Genomic DNA, 24,433 nt, shown 5'->3' on the forward strand with positions numbered 1-24,433 from the left:
CAAGATAGCCCGGAGAGAATGCCCCCGACCCCAGCAGTGCAGAGACCACCCAGACCTGCTGGTGCCCCTCCTGCCAGGACCTGCAGGAAAGGGCCAGTCTCACCCCAGGTGAGCCCTCCTGTGAGCCGAGGAGCTGCTCACCTTGACCATGGTGTGTGGCCACCCAGGAGGGACAGCTGAGTCCAGCCCTAATGCCCCCAGCTGCCCAGATGAGGACCCCACCGCTCACACGCCCCTCATGTGGAGCAGACTGTCCGTCACACAATGGTACCTTCTCCTCAAAGCCCCATCAGTGAGAGGTTCTCGACCTGTCCGAGCCAGGGCTGCCCTGAGCTGGAGCCAGCCGTGTGGGCACTCACCACTCCCAGCTCTAAGCCACAGGGTGGACCAAGCTGGCCTGCTGCCCACCTGGGATGGGGAGCCCTGGGTCTGCGGGGCTGGGCTGCACTATAGGAGGGGTCCTGTGGCTCAGAGTTTGCTGCCCCCAACCTACTGACCACGGCCACCCAGGGAGCGAGGGTCTGACAGTGTCTCCAGACTCTGGACTCGGAGGTCAGGCTGCAGGCCCAGAGAACTGCCCTGGAAAGTCCAGGGGTGGGGGCCCGGGAAGAGGATGCCCTCAGACCAGGACTTCGGGGGCCCTTGGCAAAACTGGCCCCACCCCAACAGACCCGCCCATCTCCTGCCTGCCACAGTGAGAGCCCACTGTTTACCTGGGCGAGGGGGAGCCACAGGCCCCGCCCTACCCGCCCACGTGAAGCCCTGGGCCGTGCCAGCCCCTGGGCTACAAAAGTCTCCTGCAGACTCCATCCCCTCTTTACGGCTGTCCCTGGGGACTCTCCCCTCGCCCACACCATGGCTGTTGGCCGGAGGAGGCTGGCCCTGCTCTGGGCCCTGGCTCTCGCCCTGACCTGCACCCAGCACACAGGTATGGCTCACAATGTCCACCTCTCCCAGGCCAGTCCCAAAATCCTGGGGTAGCCCTGGCCCAGGCAGGCCTCACTCTGAGTGGGCCCATGAGGGGTCTCGCAGCCCCTACCGGTGGCCCCAGCTGGCGCCTCATGGGATGGGGGATGTCTGGGGACTTCAGAGTCCGGGATGCCTACAGGGCTTAGTGGTGGGAAGGCAGAACCCAGGCATCCTAAGCACCCTGCCTGCCCCATCCAGCAACTGATCTTCGGTGGCTGGCTCAACCCTCCAGCAGTGGCCCTGACCCTCCAATGGTGGCTTTGGCCAGGAGGTCCAGTCCTCACAGGACCCACTGCTGCTCGTGGCCCCAACCAGCCAGGCTGGTCAGAGTGGGTGCTCAACCACCTGCCCCTCAGACGCCCCCCCCACCACCACTAGCACACTCCGCACTTGGGCATCAAGGTCTCCTGGTGGGTGCCCAGTCTTGGTGGAGGGCATGAAGTGAGTCCCAGGGAGAACCTACATTGCAAGGGTAACAGGGAGTCTCGTGGGCCCCCACGGCCCTAGACTGCCCATGGCAGATCCTCCGACATGGGCCTCTGCTGCCCAGGGACACTGAGGCCAGGACAGATATGCAGTGACAGCGTTTTTCCAGGAGGAGTTGCCCCAGGGAGGAGCTTGATGTTTCTGGGGTCCTGGCCAGTAGGGTGGGCATTGAGCCCTCGGCATGGTGGGGACCTCAGCATAGCATGCTGAGTTTCCAATGCCATGGCCACCTTGGCTCCCACCCAGGTAGCGGGCTCATCCACTTGGCCTGTACTGTGGCTCGAGCTCCCTGTGTGACCAGAGCTGGGAACGACCTCCCCTCTTTGAATTTGGGCCACCCCCTGGGCCCCCTGTGGCCCAGGACCACTCACAATGGGCCCTCACTCCCTGGGGCATTCGCAGAGCCTTGGAGAGAGAGTGGGAGAGGGTGGCATTCAGGGTCAGGCTCAAGGTGCAGACCAGGCTGGGAAGTCTGGAAGACAAGATCGGCTGTGCGGCTGACCCAGCTCCCGAGGGGCTCCGGAGGGTTTCCGTCCTTGGCTCACCCACTTGTCTGCCCTTGTAGGGTCATCCTTTGGCAGGAGATGCAGAGAACACCCAATAAGGACAGAACAGTAGGGATGGAGCCACTCTGAGCACTCCCATTCCTGACCCCCCAGAGTCCCACCATGCTCAGTGTCCCCTGGAGCACTGACCACCTTCCAATAAGCTGCAGCTGTCTGAGGCCATCCCTATATCCCCCCACCAGGGCCCAGTGCATGAGAGATTCCCAATGCAGATGGATTGGTCGATGATGGATGGATGAATGGATGGATGGATGGATGGATGGATGGATGGATGGATGGATGGATGGATGGATGGATGGATGGATGGATGGATGGATGGATGGATGGATGGAAGGGTGGGTGGATGGGTGGATGGGTGGATGGGTGGATGGGTGGATGGGTCGATGGGTCGATGGGTCGATGGGTGGATGGGTGGATGGGTGGATGGTTGGATGGTTGGATGGATGGATGAACAACCTGGAGACAGAGGGAACCCCCCACCAAATGCTGAGCTCCCATTAGGGCCAAGACTAGGGGAAGCTCACAAGGGTCTCGGCTGAGTTGCCAGCCCAGAAGGACCCCACAGGCTCAGCCTGTGAGGATAGATACCCTGGTTGGCTGAGGCCCCAGCTGGCCAGCATGGCACCCTCACCTAAGCCCACTCTGCCAGCACAGGGGACTGGCACACTGCTTCCCATCCCTCAGCCACACCTCTCTCTCCTTCCACCCACCCTCTGACTCAGGCGCCTCCCCTCCTCTCCCACAGGCCATGCCCAGTATGGCTTCACGGATTCCAGCTATAAGTACTACCCGGACCTCTCTACCATCCAGCCAGGGCCAGGTGGTAAGTTTCGGCACGCCATCCTGCCCACTCGCCACAACTCAACACAGAGCCCCAAGTGCTCACTCACCTTGGGTGCCTCCCAGACAGCCCCCACCAGAGAAACACCCCCACACACCACCCCAGCCCACTGCATGCAGCCCCTCTGTCCACCCCACTCTGTTGCTGGCCCAACAACACCCCTCTCACATCCTGTCGCAGTCTCCTCATGTGGCCAATTGACGAGACAAGCTTCTCTCCCTGAACAGGGCCTGTATGCCCACCACCACTGGTCTGCTGGGGCAACTGTGTGCCGAAGGCGTGTCCCCGGAGTAGGGCCACACTGCCCGGCCTTCCCACCTAGTCCCTGTGCAGGGCCCATGGCGTGACCTTGGCCACAATGTCCAGGCCAGGCCCTGGAGGGAGCATCAGAGAGAGGGCTCAGTCTGGGCAGGTCCCACAAGACCTTGCACCCTGGCCGGGGCATTGGAGCTCACGTGTGCTGGGTTTCTCATCTCCGTGTCCCAATTTGGCTCATGTATCAGAGGCACACTGGTCTTCTTGGCCTTGGCACCATGGTGTGGGTAGTGCTGTGCACTCCAGGTGATGGAAGACCACTGGCCACCGTCCCCTGTGGCTGGCAGAGGCGGGTGCAGGGGCAGCTCCAGGGCAGACCCAGGGTATCTCATTTTGCCTCTCCACACCTAGAGCTCAGGGAGGGGTCACCCGGGCTTAATCTCAGCACCCAGGAGATTGTCTTCAGCTGCCCATGTTGACTCAGGCATTTTTGAAATTCCGGGCGCAGGGAGCCTTCTGTGTGTAAACAGAAATTTCTAGGCCAGGCGAGAGTGAGCCTGACAGCTCTAGGCTGAGAGGGACTGAAGCAGCCAAGGAAAATCTGAGTCCCTGGCTGCAGTGGCCTTATCTGCTCCCATGTGTGTGCATAACGGAACGAGGTGTTGGCACGCTGCAGAACTGCCTCAGAGGAGGCATTTTGGGTCAGCCACTCTGGGCAGTGGATGCTCCAGACCATGGGAATGGGGGCTGTACCTCACACACACCTGTCCCCACAGGTGACCCACTTGGTGGTGTGACCATCTTCCCACCATTGAAGACGGTCCCTGTCGTACGAGGTGGGTGAAACCCAGAGGTGCTGGGCCAGGGACGGGTGTGCTTGCTGGGTTTTTCTTTCCCTCAAAACCAGAGGAGCCCATTGGAAGGGGCTGGCTTTCAGGGTTCACACTGAGTAAGTCTTCAGAAAGGGCTGAGAAATCTCCCAGGAGGACATTCCCACTATTTCTTTGATCCAAGCAGACTTTTTCCCAGGGGCCCACCTGGGGCAGCAGCATGTCTGTGGGAACCCAGACAGGTGGGCTGAAGACAGTGGGCGCCTTGCCTTCAGAAAGCCCCCACTGCTTCCCCCCCCACCCCAGCCCTGAACCCAGCACACAACGGGCGAGTCTGCAGCACGTGGGGTGACTTCCACTACAAGACCTTCGACGGTGACATCTTCCGCTTCCCTGGCCTCTGCAACTACGTCCTGGCCTCACACTGCCGAGCCGCCTATGAGGACTTCAACATCCAGGTGCGCCGCAGCCAGGAGGCCAACGCCACCACACCCAGCAGGGTCGTCATGAAGCTCGATGGCATGGTCCTTGAGTTGACAAAGAGCTCAGTCCTGGTCAACAGCCGTCCGTGAGTCTGGCCCTGGGAATGCCCAGGTGGCCCTGGGTGGGGACACCATTTTGGGGCAGGGCAGAGAATCTTCAGCCTCAGGAGGGATGTGGAGTCATTGAAAGTCCCTGAAAGTGGGGCCAGCATGCACCCTCCCCAGGCCTCCTGTGCTGGCCCACCACCCACTCCCTACCCCGGTAGCCCAGGGCACCTTGCTCTGCCTCTGGAAGCAGGCTCCTTCCTCTGTCTCTTGGATGTCAGAACCAGGGTCTCACATGTCTGTCCTGTGTGCCACCACTGGCACCACACACGACCATGTGTCTCACATCCCTATCCTGTACGTGATTCCACGTGCCACACACCAGCACAGTCTGTGACCACAGTGAACTCTTTATACACGTGGCTGCAGGGACCCTCCAGTTGTCTAGAGCACAGACCCCCTGCTGGGGCCCTGTCCTCAGTGAACCCCTCCCCTGGTCATTCCCCCTCAGCCTAGCCCCTTCTGCAGGGTCCAGCTGCCCTTCAGCCAGTCTGGAGTCCTCATAGAGAAGAGCAACATGTACCTGAAGGTGGTGGCCCGGCTGGGGCTAGTCTTCATGTGGAACCTGGATGACAGCCTCCTGGTAAAACGGGGGTGGGAGAATGGAGTCCTTGATTGGACAGACAGCCATTCTCTCGAGACCACTCTGGGGAAGGCAAGTGGGATGGTGGCCCCTTCCTCACCATGGGCGAGGAATGGTGTCCAGACTCAAATGGAGCCCATGGTCTGCACCCCCTGACTTGGGGACCCACCTATGGGGTGCCTCCTCCAGGGAAGGTCTGTCTTACAGCCTGATACCACCCCAGACACTCCCAGGTATGCAGGGGCTGTGGGAGGGTCTCATGGCTGAGTGTCCTCTGTGTGAGTCGAGCCCCTCCTTGGGAATCGTGATCTCCCAGATCCCATCTGTCACTCACGTCCGGAGTGTCCACAGTGGGGACAAGCATCTGATGTCACCTTTCCTTTCAGCTGGAGCTGGATGACAAATATGCCAACCAGACCTGTGGGCTGTGTGGAGACTTCAATGGCCTCCCCATCTTCAATGAGTTCCTCTCCAACAGTAAGCATCTGCTTCACCCTTGCTTGGGCTGTGAAGGGCTCCCACTTCGAGCTCACCACCACACAGAGGAGCCAGGAGGTTTGATCCTTCAGGTCCCAGCCAGACCCTTCCCAGTGCGTGCACACATGCACACATGTACACACTCATATCCTGGCACACATGTAAACACACACAAGCACACACATATAAGCACATACATACTCACACATGTGCACACGTGCACACAACCCCAGCACACACGCACACACTCACAGTTCTGGCACGCACACATGCACACACACACACATCCATGCACACAAAATCCCAGCACACACATGCACACCTGCAAGCATTCACACACAGGCACACATACTCACACAAGCGCACCCATAGACACCTGCACAATTCTGGCACACAGAAGTGTCCTCAGCCCTGCAGGGGAAAAGCAAAGTTCCCCCTTGGGCCTCTTAGCCCGTCTCTGGGAACCAGCCTGGTGCTTCACTGCTGGGTGAGGAAGGCCGGGAGCCCACAGGCGGTGCCCACATCATGTGTCTTGCAGACATCAAGCTGACCCCTACTGAGTATGGGAACCTGCAGAAGCTGGATGGGCCCATGGAGCAGTGCCAGGACCCAGCCCCCGCGCCCACAAGGAACTGCACGCCTGGCCTTGTATGTCCTGGAACAAACCCTGTGGTGTAGCGGTGGGTGGAGCTGCTCCTGCAGACACGGGGCTGAGGTGGTAGTGAGGGTCTCAGCCTGGGAGATGGAACGGTGAATCTTGAGGGCCAGTCTGGTGGCCTCCCCACTTGCCCTGGACCGGGACTCAGCGTGGCTCGCGCCCCTGCCCTCAGGAGTTCTGCCAGGGGACTCTCCTTGGCCAGCCGTTTTCGGGCTGCCATGCCCTGGTGGACGCCAGCAGCTACATTGCGGCCTGCCAGCAGGACATCTGCCTCTGTGCCAACGCCAACCCCACCAGCTGCTCCTGCCCCACCCTTGCTGAGTATGCACGGCAGTGCGTGCACGCTGGGGGGGTGCCCCAGAACTGGCGGACCTCCAGTCTGTGCCGTGAGTGCCTCCCCCACCCTGCTGCCCACCCGTCACCCTCCAGCCTCACACCCCTGAGGCAGGGACGAGTGTGACATGAACCCCATCTTCCTGGTCGCAGCGGCCCAGGCGTGCCCCTTCAACATGGAGCATCGTGAATGTGGCCTGCCCTGCCCTGACACCTGCTCCAACCTCGAGCGTGCCCAGCTCTGTGAGGACCACTGTGTCAGCGGCTGCTTCTGCCCTCAAGGTGAGACAGCACCCCACCCCTTCCTGCTACCCCGCTGGCCTGGTGCAGCCCCAGAGAAACACAAATGCCCTGGGTACCAGGAGCCTGGTGCAGCCTGGGCCCCTGTGGCCCCAGCCTGAGGCATCCTGGGTCCCTGGGGTGTGAGGACACGGGGCAGCCCCTCTGGGGCCGTGGAAGCTGAGCATGAGAATGTTGCCCATTCCTGCAGGGTTGGTGTTTGATGACATCAGCCAGAACGGCTGTGTCCCTGTGGCCCAGTGCTCGTGCATTTACAATGGACTCTCCTATCCCCCTGGGGCAATCTACTCCACCGACTGCACCAACTGGTATGTTGTGGGGCTCTGCCCTCCACCCTGGGTGAGGCTGGGTGGGCCCCCGGGGGCTATGGCTGGACACTGGCCCTAGTCTCCTAGGAGGGAGGCTGGGTGCTGGCTTGGGGGGCTTCCAGGGGCCAGAACCCATGTGGCGCCTCTCCCCCCTCAGCACCTGCTCTGGGGGCCACTGGAACTGCCAGGAGGCCCCATGCCCTGGCACCTGCTCAGTGCTCGGGGGCAGTCACTTCACCACTTTCGATGAAAAGGAGTACACGGTGCATGGGGACTGCAGCTACGTGCTGGCCAAGGTACTGCACTCGTCCAGGCACGGCCAGCTTTCGGGGGCATCCCTACCTGCCCTGCCCAGCACCCCACCACCCAGCCAGGGCAGCTAGTGAAGTCTTCGGGTCACCACCTGGCCTTCCCAGCACCAGTCCCCATGGGGTCACTTAGTCTGGATGACCCTGGTGGGTGCCCTGACCTCTCTGTGCCTCGGTTTTTGTTTTCAATCTTGTTTTTCAGTTAATACACCTCATTTTTAGAGCAGTTTTAGATTTAAAAAAAAAAATTGCACAGAAGACATGGAGAGTTTCCATATTCCTCTTTCCCCTGCATAGTTTCTCCCGTTATTAATATCTTGCATTCCTGTAATACATTTGTTACACTGATAAGCCAATATGGATACATTGTTATTAACTCAAGTCCAGAGGGTCCTTTAGGCTTCACTCTGTGTTGCACAGTCCTGTGGGTTTTGACTAAAGCACAGTACCATGTGTCCACCACTGCAGTATCTTGTAGGATAGTTTCACTGCCCTAAAAATGCCCTATGCTCCCTGGCCAAGAAACCCCGAGAGTATGGTCCCGGGACACACTTTCAGCTCAGTAGTGAAGTCACTCCTGTGGTTTACCCTTCAGCCAAAAAGATTAGACAGGCCCGTAAAACAAAACAAAACAAGACTAAGTGGGCATACCAGCCCAGGGGCAAGGACTAGAAGGCAGGAGGGGACAGGAAAGCTGGTAATAGGGAACCCAAGGTTGGTAACCAATATAAGAAAACAATGTCACAAAACTGTTTAATGACAAGCTAGTTCTGTAAACCTTCATCTAAAGTATATATATATATATATAAAAAAAAAAAGCCCTGTGCTCTCCCTGTTCATCCCTTCCCCTCCTACGTAGCAACCAACAATATTTTCACTGTCTCTATGCCAGGTTTTTTTCTATGCCAGGTACCATTGAGTTATATCTGACTCACAGTGACCCCATGTGTGTCAGAGTAAAACTGTGTCCTATAGGGTCTCAGTGGCTGATTTTTTCAGAAGTAGATTGCCAGGCCTTTCTTCCGAGGTGCCTCTGGGTGGATTCAAACCTCCAACCTTTTGGCTAGCAGCCGAGGGCTTAGCCACTTGCACTGCCCAGGAACACCACTGTTTCTCTTGTCTCACCCCTTCCTGAAGGTTCTAGTTGGCTAACATGCGGCCATGTCACGCAGGCTGCTCTTGCTGAGCCATGCACTCAGGCTGTGTGTGTGCCTGGGGTCCCATCTGGGAAGGGGGTCCTAAAGATCCCTCCTCGCAGGTATTCTGAAATATGCATGAGCTACCTGGTGCCAAGTTCACGGCATGTGGTGTAATGGGGATTTGCAGCAAGGGCGGCTGGAGTGGGAGGATGGGGGTGTGGCAGGAGAGTGAGGACTCCGTGTCCTGCAGCCCTGTGACAGCGGTGCCTTCACGGTGCTGGCAGAGCTGCGTAAGTGTGGACTGACGGACAGCGAAACCTGCCTGAAGAGCGTGACGCTCAGCCTGGGCAGCGGGCAGACCGTGAGTGTGCCCAGACAGGGGGGCAGTAGGGGGAGGAAGCAGACCACGAGTGTGCCCGGACCCAGGGGGGAGGGGGATGGGGAGGGCCCATGTCTCCCATCTCTTCACAATGTTGCTTACTCAGGGGATGTCGGAGTTACTGTCCACAAACCCACCAGGTCAGTGACTTCTCTGCTGAGGTCAATTTCTCCATTCTGTAACTTGAGCGTTTTCATTCCTAACGAAATTCTCGTAGAAAATGGAAGAAGGCAGGGTGAGCTCCTCCTGTCCCACAAGGCCCCCCTGGCAAAGTTCCTCCAGCCCCTCTGAAGACACATTTCTCAGCTCCCACGGGGCCGGGTTTGGGGGCAGCAGGGATTGGAGCCCTGGCTCAGCCACTGACCTTCACTCCGCCCCCAGGTCATCGTGGTCAAGGCCAGCAATGAGGTGTTTGTGAACCAGATCTACACCCAGTTGCCCGTCTCTGCAGGTGAGGGCTGCCCAACAGGCCCATGCTGCCTGGGGGGCCTGCCCCTCACATCACACTGAAGCCCTGTCCTCTGTGCCTGCAGCCAACGTCACCCTCTTCAGGCCCTCGACCTTCTTCATTATCGCCCAGACCAACCTGGGCCTGCAGCTGGACATCCAGCTGGTGCCCACCATGCAGGTCTTCCTGCGGCTAGTGTCTGAGCTCCGGGGGCTGACCTGCGGTAAGAGGCACTCCCTTCACCCTGGGTGCTGGACCCCTTGCTGGTGGGGGCACCCCAGGGACTTACGCCTGCCCTTTGTCCGCTCCCAGGACTCTGCGGGAATTTCAACAGCATGCAGGAAGATGACTTCCGGACCATTAGCGGGGTGGTGGAGGGCACGGCCGCCTCCTTCTTCAATACCTGGAAGACCCAGGCCGCCTGCCCCAATGTCAAGAACAGCTTTGAGGACCCCTGCTCCCTCAGCGTGGAGAATGGTACGTACTTGCTCGCCTGCTTCCCTGCTGCGTCCAGGGTGAGGTTACCACCCTTCTGTGCTTTCTGTCACGGTGAGGCTTGTCGTGGGCTGTGTCTGTTTATGTGTAGCATCCTGACATTTGGGCCACAGAATCAGGGTAAAAGAAAGGCTACCAAAAAAAAAAAAAAAAAAGCCAAACCCATTGCCATTGAGTTGATTCTGACTCATAGTGACCCTATAGGATAGAGTAGAACTGTCCCAGAGAGTTTCCAAGGAGCACCTGGTGGATTTGAACTGCCGACCTTTTGGTTAGTAGCTGTAGCTCTTAACCACTACATCACCAAGGTTTCCAAAAGAAAGGCTGTAAGTCTGTATTTGACCCCAACTGCTCATCCCCTGGATGGCGTGGGGGGATTCAATGTCTGGGTGTCTTGGGCTCCTTCCCCTCCCTCTGGTGACCCAAGACACAGGAACCCACCAATGCCTAGAGAAGGGTCTGCATGGGCTCTGCGTGTCTGTCCACAGTGGCAACCACTAGCACCTCTAGCGGGGATGCAGCTTGGGGGGCTGGGCAGAGCAGCAGGACAGAGAGAGCAGGGAGCCACCCATATGTGGAGTCTTTGGTGTTTGCATCTTGAATGGTGCTAGTGACGCTGTAGGTCCAGTGAGGACTGGTCTGGGGTGGTGTGTGTCTGAGCCGTCCGATGTCTGTCTCCCTGCATCCACAGAGAAGTATGCACAGTACTGGTGCTCACAGCTGACAGACGCCAAGGGCCCCTTCGCCCATTGCCACGCCTCCGTGAACCCTGCCACCTACTACTCAGTAAGGGCCACCACCTGTGCGCCTTGCAGCTGAGCCCCCGCCACTGGCTGTGAATCCACCTTCGGAGACAGGAGAAGGCACTAGAGGGGGGAGGATGTGAAAGCAACTGTGAGGGCTGGAGGTGACCTGCCCCTGCACCACGTGACTCTCCTCACATGACTCCAGCCTTCCACCGACCACATGCGGTAGAGCCTGGCACCAAGCTTGGGTCTCCAGGTCCATCCTCCTGTCCTGTTCTCCCTCCCTCCATCCAGCCACCTACCCACCCATCCACCTAGCCAGCCAGCCAGCCAGCCGTCAACCCAGCCACCCATCCACCCATCCACCCATCCACCCATCCACCCATCCACCCATCCACCCATCCACCCATCCACCCATCCACCCATCCACCCATCCACCCATCCATCTATCCATCCATCCATCCATCCATCCATCCAGCTGTCAACCCTGCCATCCCTCCACCCACCCCCACCCTCAACTCTCACGCCCACCCATCCATTCACTCATCCATCCATCCACCCCCCCTCACGCCACCCACTCACTCACCCACCAATCCATCCATCTATCCACACATGTTCACTGTGGTCATTCCACACCTCCAGCCCTATACCAGGCACAGAGGTTCACTCTGAGGGTTGTGGCCAGTGGATTATAGTATAACCTCTATACTGCAACCCCTGCTAGGTTGTAGTAACAAAAGTCTGTGGTCCTCCAGGACCTCAGCCCAGCCCATCATGGGAGGGGGTCCCGCACAGGGGCCTGGCTATGAGATCCTCCATGCAAGTCCCATAGCAGACACCCAGTGTCTGGGGGAGAGGCTGGCAAGAACCAAGGGAGAGGTCCCGAAGGAGGTGGTGCAACCCTGGTGAGAAGGACAGGGAACTCAGAAAGGAAGACGCAGTAGGGTTGAGGGCCTGGACACAGAGCCTGGACATGAGGCCGGAATGTGGGGTGAAGATGCTTTTGCGGGGTCCCTAACTGCCCCCTGCCCCCCAGAACTGCATGTTTGACACGTGCAATTGCGAGAAGAGTGAGGACTGCCTGTGCGCCGCCCTGTCGGCCTACGTGCACACCTGCGCTGCCAAGGGTGTGCTGCTGCAAGGCTGGAGGGACGGTGTCTGCAGTGAGTATGCGGCTGCCCAGCCACTGGTGTCCCCAAGGGGCTTGGGCACACACTCCACACACCCCATCCCTGCACTGGCCGCTTGGCCCTGAACTCTTCAAATGAGGACAGGGAGGCTGCAGTCTGGGGGTGGACCCTGGTGGTGGTGGGGCAGAGATAAACTAGAGGCTGGGGTGCCTCATGGGGACCCTGGTGAGGACAATCCAGCTTTGTGCCCACGAGTGTCCTGAGTCCCCTCTTCCTGGGGTCTCCACAGCAAAGCCCGCGACCACCTGCCCCAAGTCGCTGACATACCGTGACCACATCAGCACCTGCCAGCCCACCTGCCGCTCCCTGAGCGAGGAGGACGTCACCTGTCACATTAGTTTTGTGCCCGTGGATGGCTGTGTCTGTGCCGAGGGCACCTACCTGGATGACTCGGGCAAGTGTGTGCAAGCGACCAGCTGCCCCTGCTACTACCGGGGCTCACCCATACCCAGTGGGGAGTCGGTGCACGACAGCGGGGTTGCCTGGTAAGAGCCCTTGGCCAGGCAGGCTGGCAGGTGGGAGGGCAGGCAGACGAGTAGGGTCTGAGGTCAATGTTGGAGCAAGACTCTGACTGCACTATTCTCACAGCACCTGCACCCAGGGGAAACTGACCTGCATCGGAGGCCACGCCCCTGCCCCAGGTGAGCCCTTGGCCTTGGAATGGAAGGGAAGGGCAGCAAGGTCACGAATGGGTTTGGGGCCAACTGTCCCCCAAGCCCACCTGGCTCAGTGACTGTTGATCAGCTCCTCTGGGTTGGGGGGGCTCATGCCCCCCCGGGCTCAGGGAAGGAACGGGAGTGTGTGTGCCACACACGCACACACATGTGCACACTCACACTCATGCACATGTACTCACACACACACAGATACACACACAAGCATACACAGAGATACACACATGTGAGCACGACACACACACACATACACACACACGTGTGCTTGGAGGATTTGGCCCAGGAGCTGTGACCAGCATCATGGGGCCCAGGGGAGGAGGGTCACTCCTTCAGCTATGCTGGGCCTGGATGGCCAGAGGTGGGCTTGGCGGTGGTGGGCTAGTGTGCCTGGCTGCCAGCTGCTACCCCAGGGAACTTTGGTTTTCATGGGATGGAAGTTTCTGCCTCTAAATGTGCTGCGGCCTCCACTTCCTGGCAGCCCACTGGGTTTCAGCCTGTTGACAGTGACCACCTTTACGTGAACAACGGCCCTGTCTGGTCCCCCTCCCCCGCACCGGGTTCCTTGAATGGGTTAAGCTTAAGCCCCAGAGCAGCTATGTTCTCTGTACTTGGTGACGGGGTACCCTGCAGAGCGCCAGGTGGGTGGGGGGGTTCGGTCCCCTGAACGGCACCCTCCCCCCAGTCTGCACTGCACCCATGGTCTACTTCGACTGCCGGAACGCCATGCCTGGGGCTACAGGGGCCGGCTGTCAGAAAAGCTGCCACACCCTGGACATGGCCTGCGTAAGTACATCGGCCCAGTGGTCCCTGCCCACCCCTCACACCTTCACAGCCCCCACCGGGAGCAGAGGGGGCAGGGGGCCTCACAAGCAAGAAAGACCCTCAGGGACACCTGGGGCTGCACTGTGACCTGCACATGCCCTGCCGGGGTGGAGGGTTCCTAGGAGACCCCAAGTACTGCCTCCTGGGCTCCCCACCCCCTTGCTTGCTGGGGTCACTGCTCCTGGGGCCCAGCACAGGCCACCCAGACTGGACGGAGTGGGCCTTCTGCTGTTCTGTCTGAAGGCACAACATGCCGTCTCTGGTCCTCGTCCACCCTGTCCCCAGCCTCACTGCCTGTGTGTTCACTACCCCTACAGTACAGCCCCCAGTGCATCTCCGGCTGTGTGTGCCCAAATGGGCTGGTGTCAGATGGTGAGGGCAGCTGCATCGCAGAGATCGACTGTCCCTGTGTGCACAATGAGGCCAGCTACAAGGCTGGCCAGACCATCCATGTCGGCTGCAACACCTGGTGTGTGCAGGCAGGCCCGTGTCCCAGGGGAGGGCATCTGGGCCCTGTGGGGTCCTCGAGGTGGGCAGTGTCACTCAGAAGCGAGCAGGCCCCCAGAACAAGGTCCCTGGGATTCATGAGCAGCTCATTGGAACAGATGTCACCAGGACTGGCCTCGCCATCGAGCAGGACCCTGCCTTGTCTCCTGGGTGCTGGTACCCCACCTTAGGCTCAGAAGGTGTACCTCAGTTGAGACTCCAGGAGTCAGGCAAGCAGGGCTCACAGCCTGGGTGCCCCTTACAGCCCTGACTCTATACCTGCTCCACAGCACCTGCAAGAACAGAATGTGGCAGTGCACCCAGGAGCCCTGCCTGGCCACCTGCACTGTGTACGGGGACGGCCACTACATCACCTTCGATGGGCAGCGCTTCACCTTTGATGGGGACTGCGAGTACACACTGGTGCAGGTGCTCAAGGGGCCCCTGTGGCAGCCTCCCTGGGGCTTAGCGACACCCCCAGACTCAGGACTGTTCCTGAGGCTCGGCACACACCCAGGCTCAGTGCCCCCTCCCCTCATTGTTTATTGCTCCCCTCCCCCTGGGCTCAGCACCCCACCCCAGGCTCAGAGCTCCATTCCAGGCTCAGCATCCCCCCTGCAGGCTTAGCGCCCCCCTGAGGCTCAGCACACACCCTGACTCAGCGCCCCCCCCCAGGCTCAGTGCACACCCAGGCTCAGCACCCCACCCCAGGCTCAGCACCCCCTCTGTGGCTCAATACCCCCTGCGGCTTAGTGTCCCCTTCCCCACAGCTCAGTGCACCTCCCCCCTGGCTCAGCCCCTCTCCCCTGTGACTCAGTGCCCCTCCCTGTTCCATTGGGAGCCCCATGGTATGGGGGTTAGTCTCCCACCTGGTCCCCCGGAAGGTGAGGAGACACCTGGACAGCCTCCTGCTTTCCCAGGACCACTGTGGCGGCAACAGCAGTGCTCAGGGCTCCTTCCACGTCGTCACTGAGAACATCCCCTGTGGCACAACCGGGACCACCTGCTCCAAGGCCATCAAGATCTTTCTGGGGGTGAGTGGGGGGGGGCCGGGCTCTTCTCAGTGGGATGGGTGAGCAGTTGGGGAGGAGAGAGGGGCCAGGGGCTGTTCCGGAGAAGCTGTCCTCAGTGGGGTGGGCAAGGGGCTGAGGGGGGCCAGAAGTCTGTGCCGCAGCAGTGCCACACGAGCACCTTGGGCAGGGGTGGGGTCTGAGTCTCCGTCTCCCTCGCCAGCAGAGCTACGAGCTGAAGCTGAGTGGCGGGAAAGTGGAGGTGATCGAGAAGGGGGCAAGGCAGGCAGTGCCCTACTCCATTCGCCAGATGGGCATCTACCTAGTAGTGGACACGGATGCCGGCCTCGTATTCCAGTGGGACAAGAAGACCAGCCTTTTCCTCAAACTGAGCCCTGAGTTCAAGGTCAGCCGGCGCTCAGGACACCCTCTGTTCTCCCACTTTCCTGGGAGAGGCTGTTCCCTGCACTGAGAGGCAGAGGACCCACTGGGAACATGGGTGGTGCAGGGGGAGAGAGGAAAAGAGAGAGAGATAGAGACAGAGAGGGGACAGACAGACAGACAGACAGACAGAGGGAGAGTTGGAGGAACCTGAAGCCTGCCCTCAGAAAGGATTGCTTGCAAGGAGGTCCCTTAGCTGTTTCTCACCAGACCTTTTTCCTCAGAGAAATCCACCCTTGCCTCATCCCTGAGACTCTGAGCTGACCTGTAGAGTGGCCAGGCCTCCACCCAGGTCTAGTCAGAGAAGAGGGGACAAGTCCCGCATCCTACATCCTCATCCCGCCGGCATGAACTGGCCGCTGGGGAAGGCGCACAAGAAAGGCATACTTTACTCTCAGATTGGGAGCTTGTGGTCTCCCGGGAGAGCGGTGTAGGCAGGGCCAACCCAGGCTGAGCATGGGGGTACACTGGGAAGACCCTCCCCCATCTCCCAGGCCTTCCTGGGGTCCCTGGTGCCCCAGTGGGGGCAGTGGACCCCTTCCTGGTCCCCGGGCCCATGATCCCCGCCCCCATCCGCAGGGAAAGGTGTGTGGGCTGTGCGGCAACTTCGACGGCAACGCCATCAACGACTTCACCACGCGGAGCCAGTCGGTGGTGGGCGATGTGCTGGAGTTCGGCAACAGCTGGAAGTTCTCGCCATCCTGTCCAGACGCCCGCGCCCCCAGGGACCCCTGCACCGCCAACCCGTACCGCAAATCCTGGGCCCAGAAGCAGTGCAGCATCCTCCACGGAGCCACCTTTGCCGCCTGCCATGCCCACGTAAGGAGCCGAGGGGACCACCCTGGTCCTGCTGTGGTCTGTGGGGGAGGGAAGGGCCCAGGATGCAGGGAGGTGCAGGGGTCGGGGTGAGGATGTGAGAGAGGAAGGGACAGCCATTAGGGTGGGGATTTGGGCAGCTGGGGACAGCTGGAGCCAGGGGGACAGTATAGAAGAGCTGCAGAGCGCCCACCCGGGCCAGTTAAACAGGTTTGTGCACAACCCCTGCCAGCCACTGGATCAGGGCTGCAGCGCAGCCTCCATCTGCAGACAGGCTGAGGATGGAGAATGCCCCCCACAGCCAGAAAGTCTGTTGGAGTGCAGCACATTGCTGGAGGCAGAGGAGGGTTTGGGGTGCACTGTTTAGCGTGGGGATCCAGCTGGTGGTTGTTTGGGGTCCTGTGATTGCTCTTCCTGAGCTCCGGTGGACACCATGAGCCAGGGCCCTGACCCTAAGGAGCCCGGCGGGGGGACCTTGGCTGCACCCCACCTGCCCCCGGCCCAGGGAATCTGACGCCTCCCTCCCCTGCAGGTGGAGACCACCAAGTACTACGAGGCCTGCGTGAGCGATGCGTGCGCCTGCGATTCCGGTGGCGACTGCGAGTGTTTCTGTACAGCCGTGGCCGCCTATGCCCAGGCCTGCCAGGATGCGGGCGTGTGCGTGTCCTGGCGCAGCCCTGATGTCTGCCGTGAGTGGTGCTCTGTCCACGGTGCTGAAGGGGCAGGAAGTGGGGGGCTCTGAGCAGCAGCACCGCCCAGTATGCCTGCCTGAGGGGGAGTGGGCAGTGCCGCTGAAGGCGGGCGCTGACCCCAGAAAACATTCTGGAGCCAGGGGTGCTGGCAGAGCCCCCTCCCAGCCCAGATGGAGCCTAAACCAGGCAGGGCATAGCTGGGGAGCCCTTCCAACAGCACCCCTGGGAGGCCAGGGGAGACTCCTGACCCAGCCCTCCTGCCCATGCACCCATTCCACGGGTGGGCACCCTGAGGCCCTTCTGAGGGCACGTCCAGAGGCACAGGAGAGGGAAATGGCTCCTCACCACCTGCGGGACTTCCCAGACTCTGTGTCAGGGGATGCTGCCCTCTCCCCAAGGCTGTCCATTCGAGGTCACTAAGGGGGCTTCCAGCCTTGGGCTCTGGACTCAGTGACCCCGCTGAGCGCCCCCTCCCATCCCCAGCTCTGTTCTGTGACTACTACAACCCCCACGGGGAGTGTGAGTGGCACTACCAGCCATGCGGGGCCCCCTGCATGCAGACTTGCCGGAACCCCAGCGGTCGCTGCCTCCACGACTTGAGCCACCTGGAAGGTGGGCCTCCAGTAGCCTGCAGGGCAGGGGAGGGGGCCCTGTGGGACCTGGGGGTGGTGGTGTTGGGTCCCTGCAGGGCCAGGGGCTGGCCTGAATCCCTTGATCCATGCTGGGGTTTGTCCCGGGTTCCTAAAACCTGAATCGGGGTCTGTCCTGGGGTTCCTATGATCTGGGGCCCATAGCCACCTACCATCCCCCACAGCTTTGCAGGGCTGGGTGGGGGTAGGACTCAGGTCTCTGACCCTGCAGGCTGCTACCCCAAGTGCCCTCCAGAGGCTCCCATCTTTGATGAAGATGAGATGCAGTGTGTGGCCCACTGCCCAACCCCACCGCCCCCACCACCCTGCCGCTTTCGGGGCAAGGACTACCGGCCTGGCACCTCGGTGCCCACCAATGAGAACTGCCACACCTGGTGGGTCAGCAGGCGGGGTGGATGGGGCCCACAGCATGCAGCAGGAGGGGGGCAGGGTGGGCCCCCACATGCCCCCACTCCAATCGTCTTTCTTCCATTCCAGCATCTGCACTGAGAATGGTGTGGTGTGTGCCTATGATGCCGAGGGTGAGTGGCTGGTGGCTCTCTGGGAGTGGGGTTCCAGGGTTCCTGCTGTACCCCACCTCCTGACACCTCACTGTGCTCTCCACAGCTTGTGTCTGCACCTATGACCAGCGGCACTTCCGCCCTGGGGACGTCATCTACCACACGACAGACGGCACTGGCTACTGCCTCACTGCCCACTGCCTAGCCAACGGCACCATTGAGAAGAAGATCAGCTTCTGCGACACCAGCACCGCACCCACCACCACCTTCTTCTTCTCCAGCACCCAGTATGGTAAGGCAGCATGTGGCTCTCACAGGGAGTGGCTGTTCACAGACAGGCCCTGGGCACCACACTGGGGCTTATCCGCTGATCTGGCCAAGGAGCTTCCTGCTGGACGTGTTCACACTGGGCTCCACAGCCTGAGGCAGCCTCTGAGGGGTTGGCAGGGGCACAGGGATGATGCTGTCATACTCTGTCAGTTTCCCTGCAGCTGGAGGATGGCTCTGGGTCCCAGGGGTGAGGGCCAGTTAGGGCAGGTGCTAGAGCCATGTATCCCGGGCAGCTTCTGGGGGCGATCTAGAATTTGCGGGGACCTGGGACCCACACCTGGGGAGTCTTTGCCTGATCCATTCCTGCTGCTTACCTCACACGCACACCTGACTGCTGAGTTCTCACCCTCTTCTGACAGGGAGATGTTTTAGGGATCCTTGAGCTCTATCAGCACCCCAGGAGCAAACTGAGGTACCTCCAAGTGAGGCTGTGAGGCATTGTCTGGGAAGTGCATTTCCCTGAACAAGAGCAGTCCACCAATTCATTCAACTCATGTGTGTACCATTCCTTGGGGAGTAGGTAGATTCCTGCTCCCACTAAGCTCCGGTGATGGTCAGACAGACAGACAAGCAGGCAATGTGGCCCCGGGTTCAGACTTGAGGCAGATGGTGAAGGAACCAACAAGGCCTAACTGGGTGATGGGGAGGCCCTCACCAAGCTGCGGCCCTGGCACTCAGTCCCTTACCTTCTCTCACCCACAGGCATCTCTCCTGGGTCCACAGTGAGCACAGTTACAAGCAACACCTTCTCAACAGCCCCAGTCACCTCCCCTGGGTCCATAGTCAGTACAGTTACAGCCAACACCCTCTCAACAGCCCCAGCCACCTCCCCTGGGTCCACAGTGAGCACGGTTACAAGCAACACCATCTTAACAGTCCCAGGTACCTCTCCTGGGTCCACAGTGAACACAGTTACAAGCAACACCCTCACAACAGCTCCAGCCACCTCCCCTGGATCCACAGTCAGCACGGTTACGAGCAACACCCTCATAACAGCTCCAGCCACCTCCTCTGGGTCCACTGTTGGCAAGGTTACGAGCAACACCCTCTCAACAGCTCCAGCTTCCTCCCCCGGATCTACAATCAGCATGGTTACGAGCAACACCCTCTCAACAGCCCCAGGCACCTCCCCGAACCAAAGCTGTGGGGAGATTTGCCAGTGGACCCCATGGCTGGATGTCAGCCACCCGGGGCGGGGAGTGGACAGTGGCGATTTTGACACACTGCAGAACCTGCGTGCTCACGGGTTCCGAGTTTGTCAGGTGCCCCGGGCGGTGAAGTGCCGTGCTGAGAATGCTCCCAACTTGCCACTGGAAGCTCTGGGGCAGCACGTGGAGTGCAGCCGGACAGTGGGGCTGATCTGCTACAACAAGGACCAGGCCTCAGGGCTTTGCGACAACTACCAGATCCGCGTTCTGTGCTGCTCCCCAGCACCCTGCCCCACTACCAGCCACAAATCAGCCCCAACTTCCACCTCTGCCACGTTCAGGGCAACCCAGACCACGGCAGGGACCAAGGGACTGTTCACAGCCACCTCAGGCCCTGTGCACACAGCTAGCACCACTCTCTCTACAGCTAGCACAGCACCTGCCACAGGTACCTCTGCACCTGCCCCAGGTACCTCAACACCCATCAAAACAAGTCTCTTGACCCCCAGCCCAACACCAGAGGCAACGACGGAAACAACATCCTCCACTGAGCCCAGCAAGTCTCCTTGTTTACTAGAAATGTGCGAGTGGACAAAGTGGCTGGATGGCAGCTACCCTGAACCTGGCATGAATGGTGGCGATTTTGACACTTTCCATAACTTGAGAGCTGAAGGCTATAAATTCTGTGAGCATCCCAAAGAGGTGGAGTGCAGAGCCACTTGGTACCCAGACACTCCGCTGGACGAGCTGGGGCAGGACGTGATCTGCAACACAAAGGTGGGGCTGCTCTGCCTGAACAAGAACCAGCTGCCTCCAATCTGCTACAATTATGAGATCCGCATCCGCTGCTGCGAGGTCGTGGACGTGTGCAGAACGATAACACCTGTGGTTCCTTCATCCGTACGTACAACCACCAAGACCTGGGTACCTAAAACCATTCCCACCTCTCAACCCACAAGCATGACAACGGTTTCAACCACTTCATCCCCTGTCCCTACACACAGTTCAATCCCTGTCCCCACAACGACAACCCCTGTCCCTACAACCAGCTCCATCTCTGTCCCTACACCCAGCTCAACCCCTGTCTCCACAACCACAATCCCTGTCCCTACAACCAGCTCAACCCCTATCACTACAACCAGAATCCCTGTTCCAATAACCACAACCTCTGTTCCCACCACCAAAACGTCTTTTCCTACAACCACAAGTACCGTCCCTACAACCAGATCAATCCCAATCACTACAACCACAACCCCTGTCTACACAACCACAGTCCCTGTCCCTACAACCAGCTCAACACCTATCACTACAACCACAATCCCTGTTCCAATAACCACAACCTCTGTTCCCACCACCAAAACCTCCATTCCTACAACCACAAGCCCTGTCCCTACAACCAGCTCAACACCTATCACTACAACCACAATCCCTGTTCCAATAACCACAACCTCTGTTTCTACCACCAAAACCTCTGTTCCTACAACCACAATCCCTGTCCCTACAACCAGCTCAATCCCTATCACTACAACCACAACCCCTGTCTCCACAACCACAATCCCTGTCCCTGCAACTAGCTCAACACCTATCACTACAACCACAATCCCTATTCCAATAACCACAACCTCTGTTCCCACCACCAAAACCTCTGTTCCTACAACCACAATCCCTATCACTACAACCACAACAACTGTCTCCACAACCACAATCGCTGTCCCTAAAACCAGGTCAACACCTATCACTACTACCAGAATCCCTGTTCCAATAACTACAACCTCTGTTCCCACCACCAAAACCTCTGTTCCTACAACCACAAGCCCCGTCCCTACAACCAGCTCAACACCTATCACTACAACCACAACCCCTGTCTCCACAACCACAAGCCCCGTCTCTACAACCACCTCAACACCTATCACTACAACCACAACCCCTGTCTCCACAACCACAAGCCCTGTCCCTCCAACCAGCTCAATCCGTATCACTACAACCACAATCCCTGTGCCTACAACCAGTTCAATCCCTATCACTACAACCACAACTCCTCTCTCCACTACCACAAGCCCTGTCCCTAAAACCAGCTCAACACCTATCACTACAACCACAATCCCTGTTCCAATAACCACAACCTCTGTTCCCACCACCAAAACCTCTCTTCCTACAACCATAAGTCCCGTCCCTACAACCAGCTCAACACCTATCACTACAACCACAATCCCTGTTCCAATAACCACAACCTCTGTTCCCACGACCAAAACCTCTGTTCCTACAACCACAAGCCCTGTCCCTACAACCAGCTCAACCCCTGTCTCCACAACCACAATCCCTGTCCCTGCAACCAGCTCAACACCTATCACTACAACCACAATCCCTGTTCCAATAACCACAAGCTCTTTTCCCACCACCAAAACCTCTCTTTCTACAACCACAAGCCCTGTCCCTACAACCAGCTCAACACCTATCACTACAACCACAATCCCTGTTCCAATAACCACAACCTCTGTTCCCACGACCAAGACCTCTGTTCCTACAACCACAAGCCCCATCCCTACAACCAGCTCAATCCCTATCACTACAACCACAACCCCTGTCTCCACAACCACAATCCCTGTCCCTGCAACCAGCTCAACACCTATCACTACAACCACAATCCCTATTCCAATAACCACAACCTCTGTTCCCACCACCAAAACCTCTGTTCCTACAACCACAAGCCCTGTCCCTAAAACCAGCTCAACACCTATCACTATAACCACAATCCCCGTTCCAATAACCACAACCTCTGTTTCCACCACCGAAACCTCTGTTCCTACAACCACAGGCCCCGTCCCTACAACCAGCTCAATCCCTATCACTACAACCACAACCCCTGTCTCCACAACCACAGGCCCTGTCCTTACAACCAGCTCAACACCTATCACTACAACCACAATCCCTGTTCCAATAACCACAACCTCTGTTCCCACCACCAAAACCTCTCTTCCTACAACCATAAGTCCCGTCCCTACAACCAGCTCAACACCTATCACTACAACCACAACCCCTGTTCCAATAACCACAACCTCTGTTCCCACGACCAAAACCTCTGTTCCTACAACCACAAGCCCTGTCCCTACAACCAGCTCAATCCCTATCACTACAACCACAACCCCTGTCTCCACAACCACAATCCCTGTCCCTGCAACCAGCTCAACACCTATCACTACAAACACAATCCCTGTTCCAATAACCACAAGCTCTTTTCCCACCACCAAAACCTCTCTTCCTACAACCACAAGCCCTGTCCCTACAACCAGCTCAACACCTATCACTACAACCACAATCCCTGTTCCAATAACCACAACCTCTGTTCCCACGACCAAGACCTCTGTTCCTACAACCACAAGCCCCATCCCTACAACCAGCTCAATCCCTATCAATACAACCACAACCCCTGTCTCCACAACCACAATCCCTGTCCCTGCAACTAGCTCAACACCTATCACTACAACCACAATCCCTATTCCAATAACCACAACCTCTGTTCCCACCACCAAAACCTCTGTTCCTACAACCACAATCCCTATCACTACAACCACAACAACTGTCTCCACAACCACAATCGCTGTCCCTAAAACCAGGTCAACACCTATCACTACTACCAGAATCCCTGTTCCAATAACTACAACCTCTGTTCCCACCACCAAAACCTCTGTTCCTACAACCACAAGCCCCGTCCCTACAACCAGCTCAACACCTATCACTAAAACCACAACCCCTGTCTCCACAACCACAAGCCCCATCTCTACAACCACCTCAACACCTATCACTACAACCACAACCCCTGTCTCCACAACCACAAGCCCTGTCCCTCCAACCAGCTCAATCCGTATCACTACAACCACAATCCCTGTGCCCACAACCAGTTCAATCCCTATCACTACAACCACAACTCCTCTCTCCACTACCACAAGCCCTGTCCCTAAAACCAGCTCAACACCTATCACTACAACCACAATCCCTGTTCCAATAACCACAACCTCTGTTCCCACCACCAAAACCTCTCTTCCTACAACCATAAGTCCCGTCCCTACAACCAGCTCAACACCTATCACTACAACCACAACCCCTGTTCCAATAACCACAACCTCTGTTCCCACGACCAAAACCTCTGTTCCTACAACCACAAGCCCTGTCCCTACAACCAGCTCAACCCCTGTCTCCACAACCACAATCCCTGTCCCTGCAACCAGCTCAACACCTATCACTACAACCACAATCCCTGTTCCAATAACCACAAGCTCTTTTCCCACCACCAAAACCTCTCTTCCTACAACCACAAGCCCTGTCCCTACAACCAGCTCAACACCTATCACTACAACCACAATCCCTGTTCCAATAACCACAACCTCTGTTCCCACGACCAAGACCTCTGTTCCTACAACCACAAGCCCCATCCCTACAACCAGCTCAATCCCTATCACTACAACCACAACCCCTGTCTCCACAACCACAATCCCTGTCCCTGCAACCAGCTCAACACCTATCACTACAACCACAATCCCTATTCCAATAACCACAACCTCTGTTCCCACCACCAAAACCTCTGTTCCTACAACCACAAGCCCTGTCCCTAAAACCAGCTCAACACCTATCACTATAACCACAATCCCCGTTCCAATAACCACAACCTCTGTTTCCACCACCGAAACCTCTGTTCCTACAACCACAGGCCCCGTCCCTACAACCAGCTCAATCCCTATCACTACAACCACAACCCCTGTCTCCACAACCACAGGCCCTGTCCTTACAACCAGCTCAACACCTATCACTACAACCACAATCCCTGTTCCAATAACCACAACCTCTGTTCCCACCACCAAAACCTCTCTTCCTACAACCATAAGTCCCGTCCCTACAACCAGCTCAACACCTATCACTACAACCACAACCCCTGTTCCAATAACCACAACCTCTGTTCCCACCACCAAAA

General features: G+C 58.3%; 1 protein-coding gene across 1 annotated transcript in view; it reads left to right on the forward strand.

Moving 5' to 3' along the window:
• Positions 1 to 855: 855 nt before the first annotated feature.
• The window catches only part of MUC5AC (mucin 5AC, oligomeric mucus/gel-forming), a 48,325-nt gene continuing 24,747 nt past the window's right edge, over positions 856 to 24,433 (forward strand). The window contains exons 1-32 of the mRNA XM_064288934.1: positions 856 to 942; positions 2,767 to 2,837; positions 3,886 to 3,953; positions 4,254 to 4,515; positions 5,003 to 5,117; positions 5,504 to 5,594; positions 6,133 to 6,242; positions 6,425 to 6,638; positions 6,739 to 6,867; positions 7,076 to 7,193; positions 7,351 to 7,489; positions 8,891 to 9,001; positions 9,401 to 9,470; positions 9,553 to 9,690; positions 9,780 to 9,944; positions 10,654 to 10,748; positions 11,745 to 11,871; positions 12,128 to 12,383; positions 12,487 to 12,539; positions 13,255 to 13,355; positions 13,712 to 13,863; positions 14,171 to 14,309; positions 14,801 to 14,914; positions 15,117 to 15,296; positions 15,911 to 16,150; positions 16,680 to 16,836; positions 17,323 to 17,451; positions 17,701 to 17,863; positions 17,967 to 18,010; positions 18,096 to 18,293; positions 19,022 to 19,105; positions 19,442 to 20,550. Coding sequence (XP_064145004.1) covers positions 856 to 942; positions 2,767 to 2,837; positions 3,886 to 3,953; positions 4,254 to 4,515; positions 5,003 to 5,117; positions 5,504 to 5,594; positions 6,133 to 6,242; positions 6,425 to 6,638; positions 6,739 to 6,867; positions 7,076 to 7,193; positions 7,351 to 7,489; positions 8,891 to 9,001; positions 9,401 to 9,470; positions 9,553 to 9,690; positions 9,780 to 9,944; positions 10,654 to 10,748; positions 11,745 to 11,871; positions 12,128 to 12,383; positions 12,487 to 12,539; positions 13,255 to 13,355; positions 13,712 to 13,863; positions 14,171 to 14,309; positions 14,801 to 14,914; positions 15,117 to 15,296; positions 15,911 to 16,150; positions 16,680 to 16,836; positions 17,323 to 17,451; positions 17,701 to 17,863; positions 17,967 to 18,010; positions 18,096 to 18,293; positions 19,022 to 19,105; positions 19,442 to 20,550 — 5,229 coding nt within the window. The remainder of the gene's footprint in view (positions 943 to 2,766; positions 2,838 to 3,885; positions 3,954 to 4,253; positions 4,516 to 5,002; positions 5,118 to 5,503; positions 5,595 to 6,132; positions 6,243 to 6,424; positions 6,639 to 6,738; positions 6,868 to 7,075; positions 7,194 to 7,350; positions 7,490 to 8,890; positions 9,002 to 9,400; positions 9,471 to 9,552; positions 9,691 to 9,779; positions 9,945 to 10,653; positions 10,749 to 11,744; positions 11,872 to 12,127; positions 12,384 to 12,486; positions 12,540 to 13,254; positions 13,356 to 13,711; positions 13,864 to 14,170; positions 14,310 to 14,800; positions 14,915 to 15,116; positions 15,297 to 15,910; positions 16,151 to 16,679; positions 16,837 to 17,322; positions 17,452 to 17,700; positions 17,864 to 17,966; positions 18,011 to 18,095; positions 18,294 to 19,021; positions 19,106 to 19,441; positions 20,551 to 24,433) is intronic.

This window comes from Loxodonta africana, chromosome 7, assembly GCF_030014295.1.
Source record: "Loxodonta africana isolate mLoxAfr1 chromosome 7, mLoxAfr1.hap2, whole genome shotgun sequence".
NCBI lineage: Eukaryota > Metazoa > Chordata > Mammalia > Proboscidea > Elephantidae > Loxodonta > Loxodonta africana.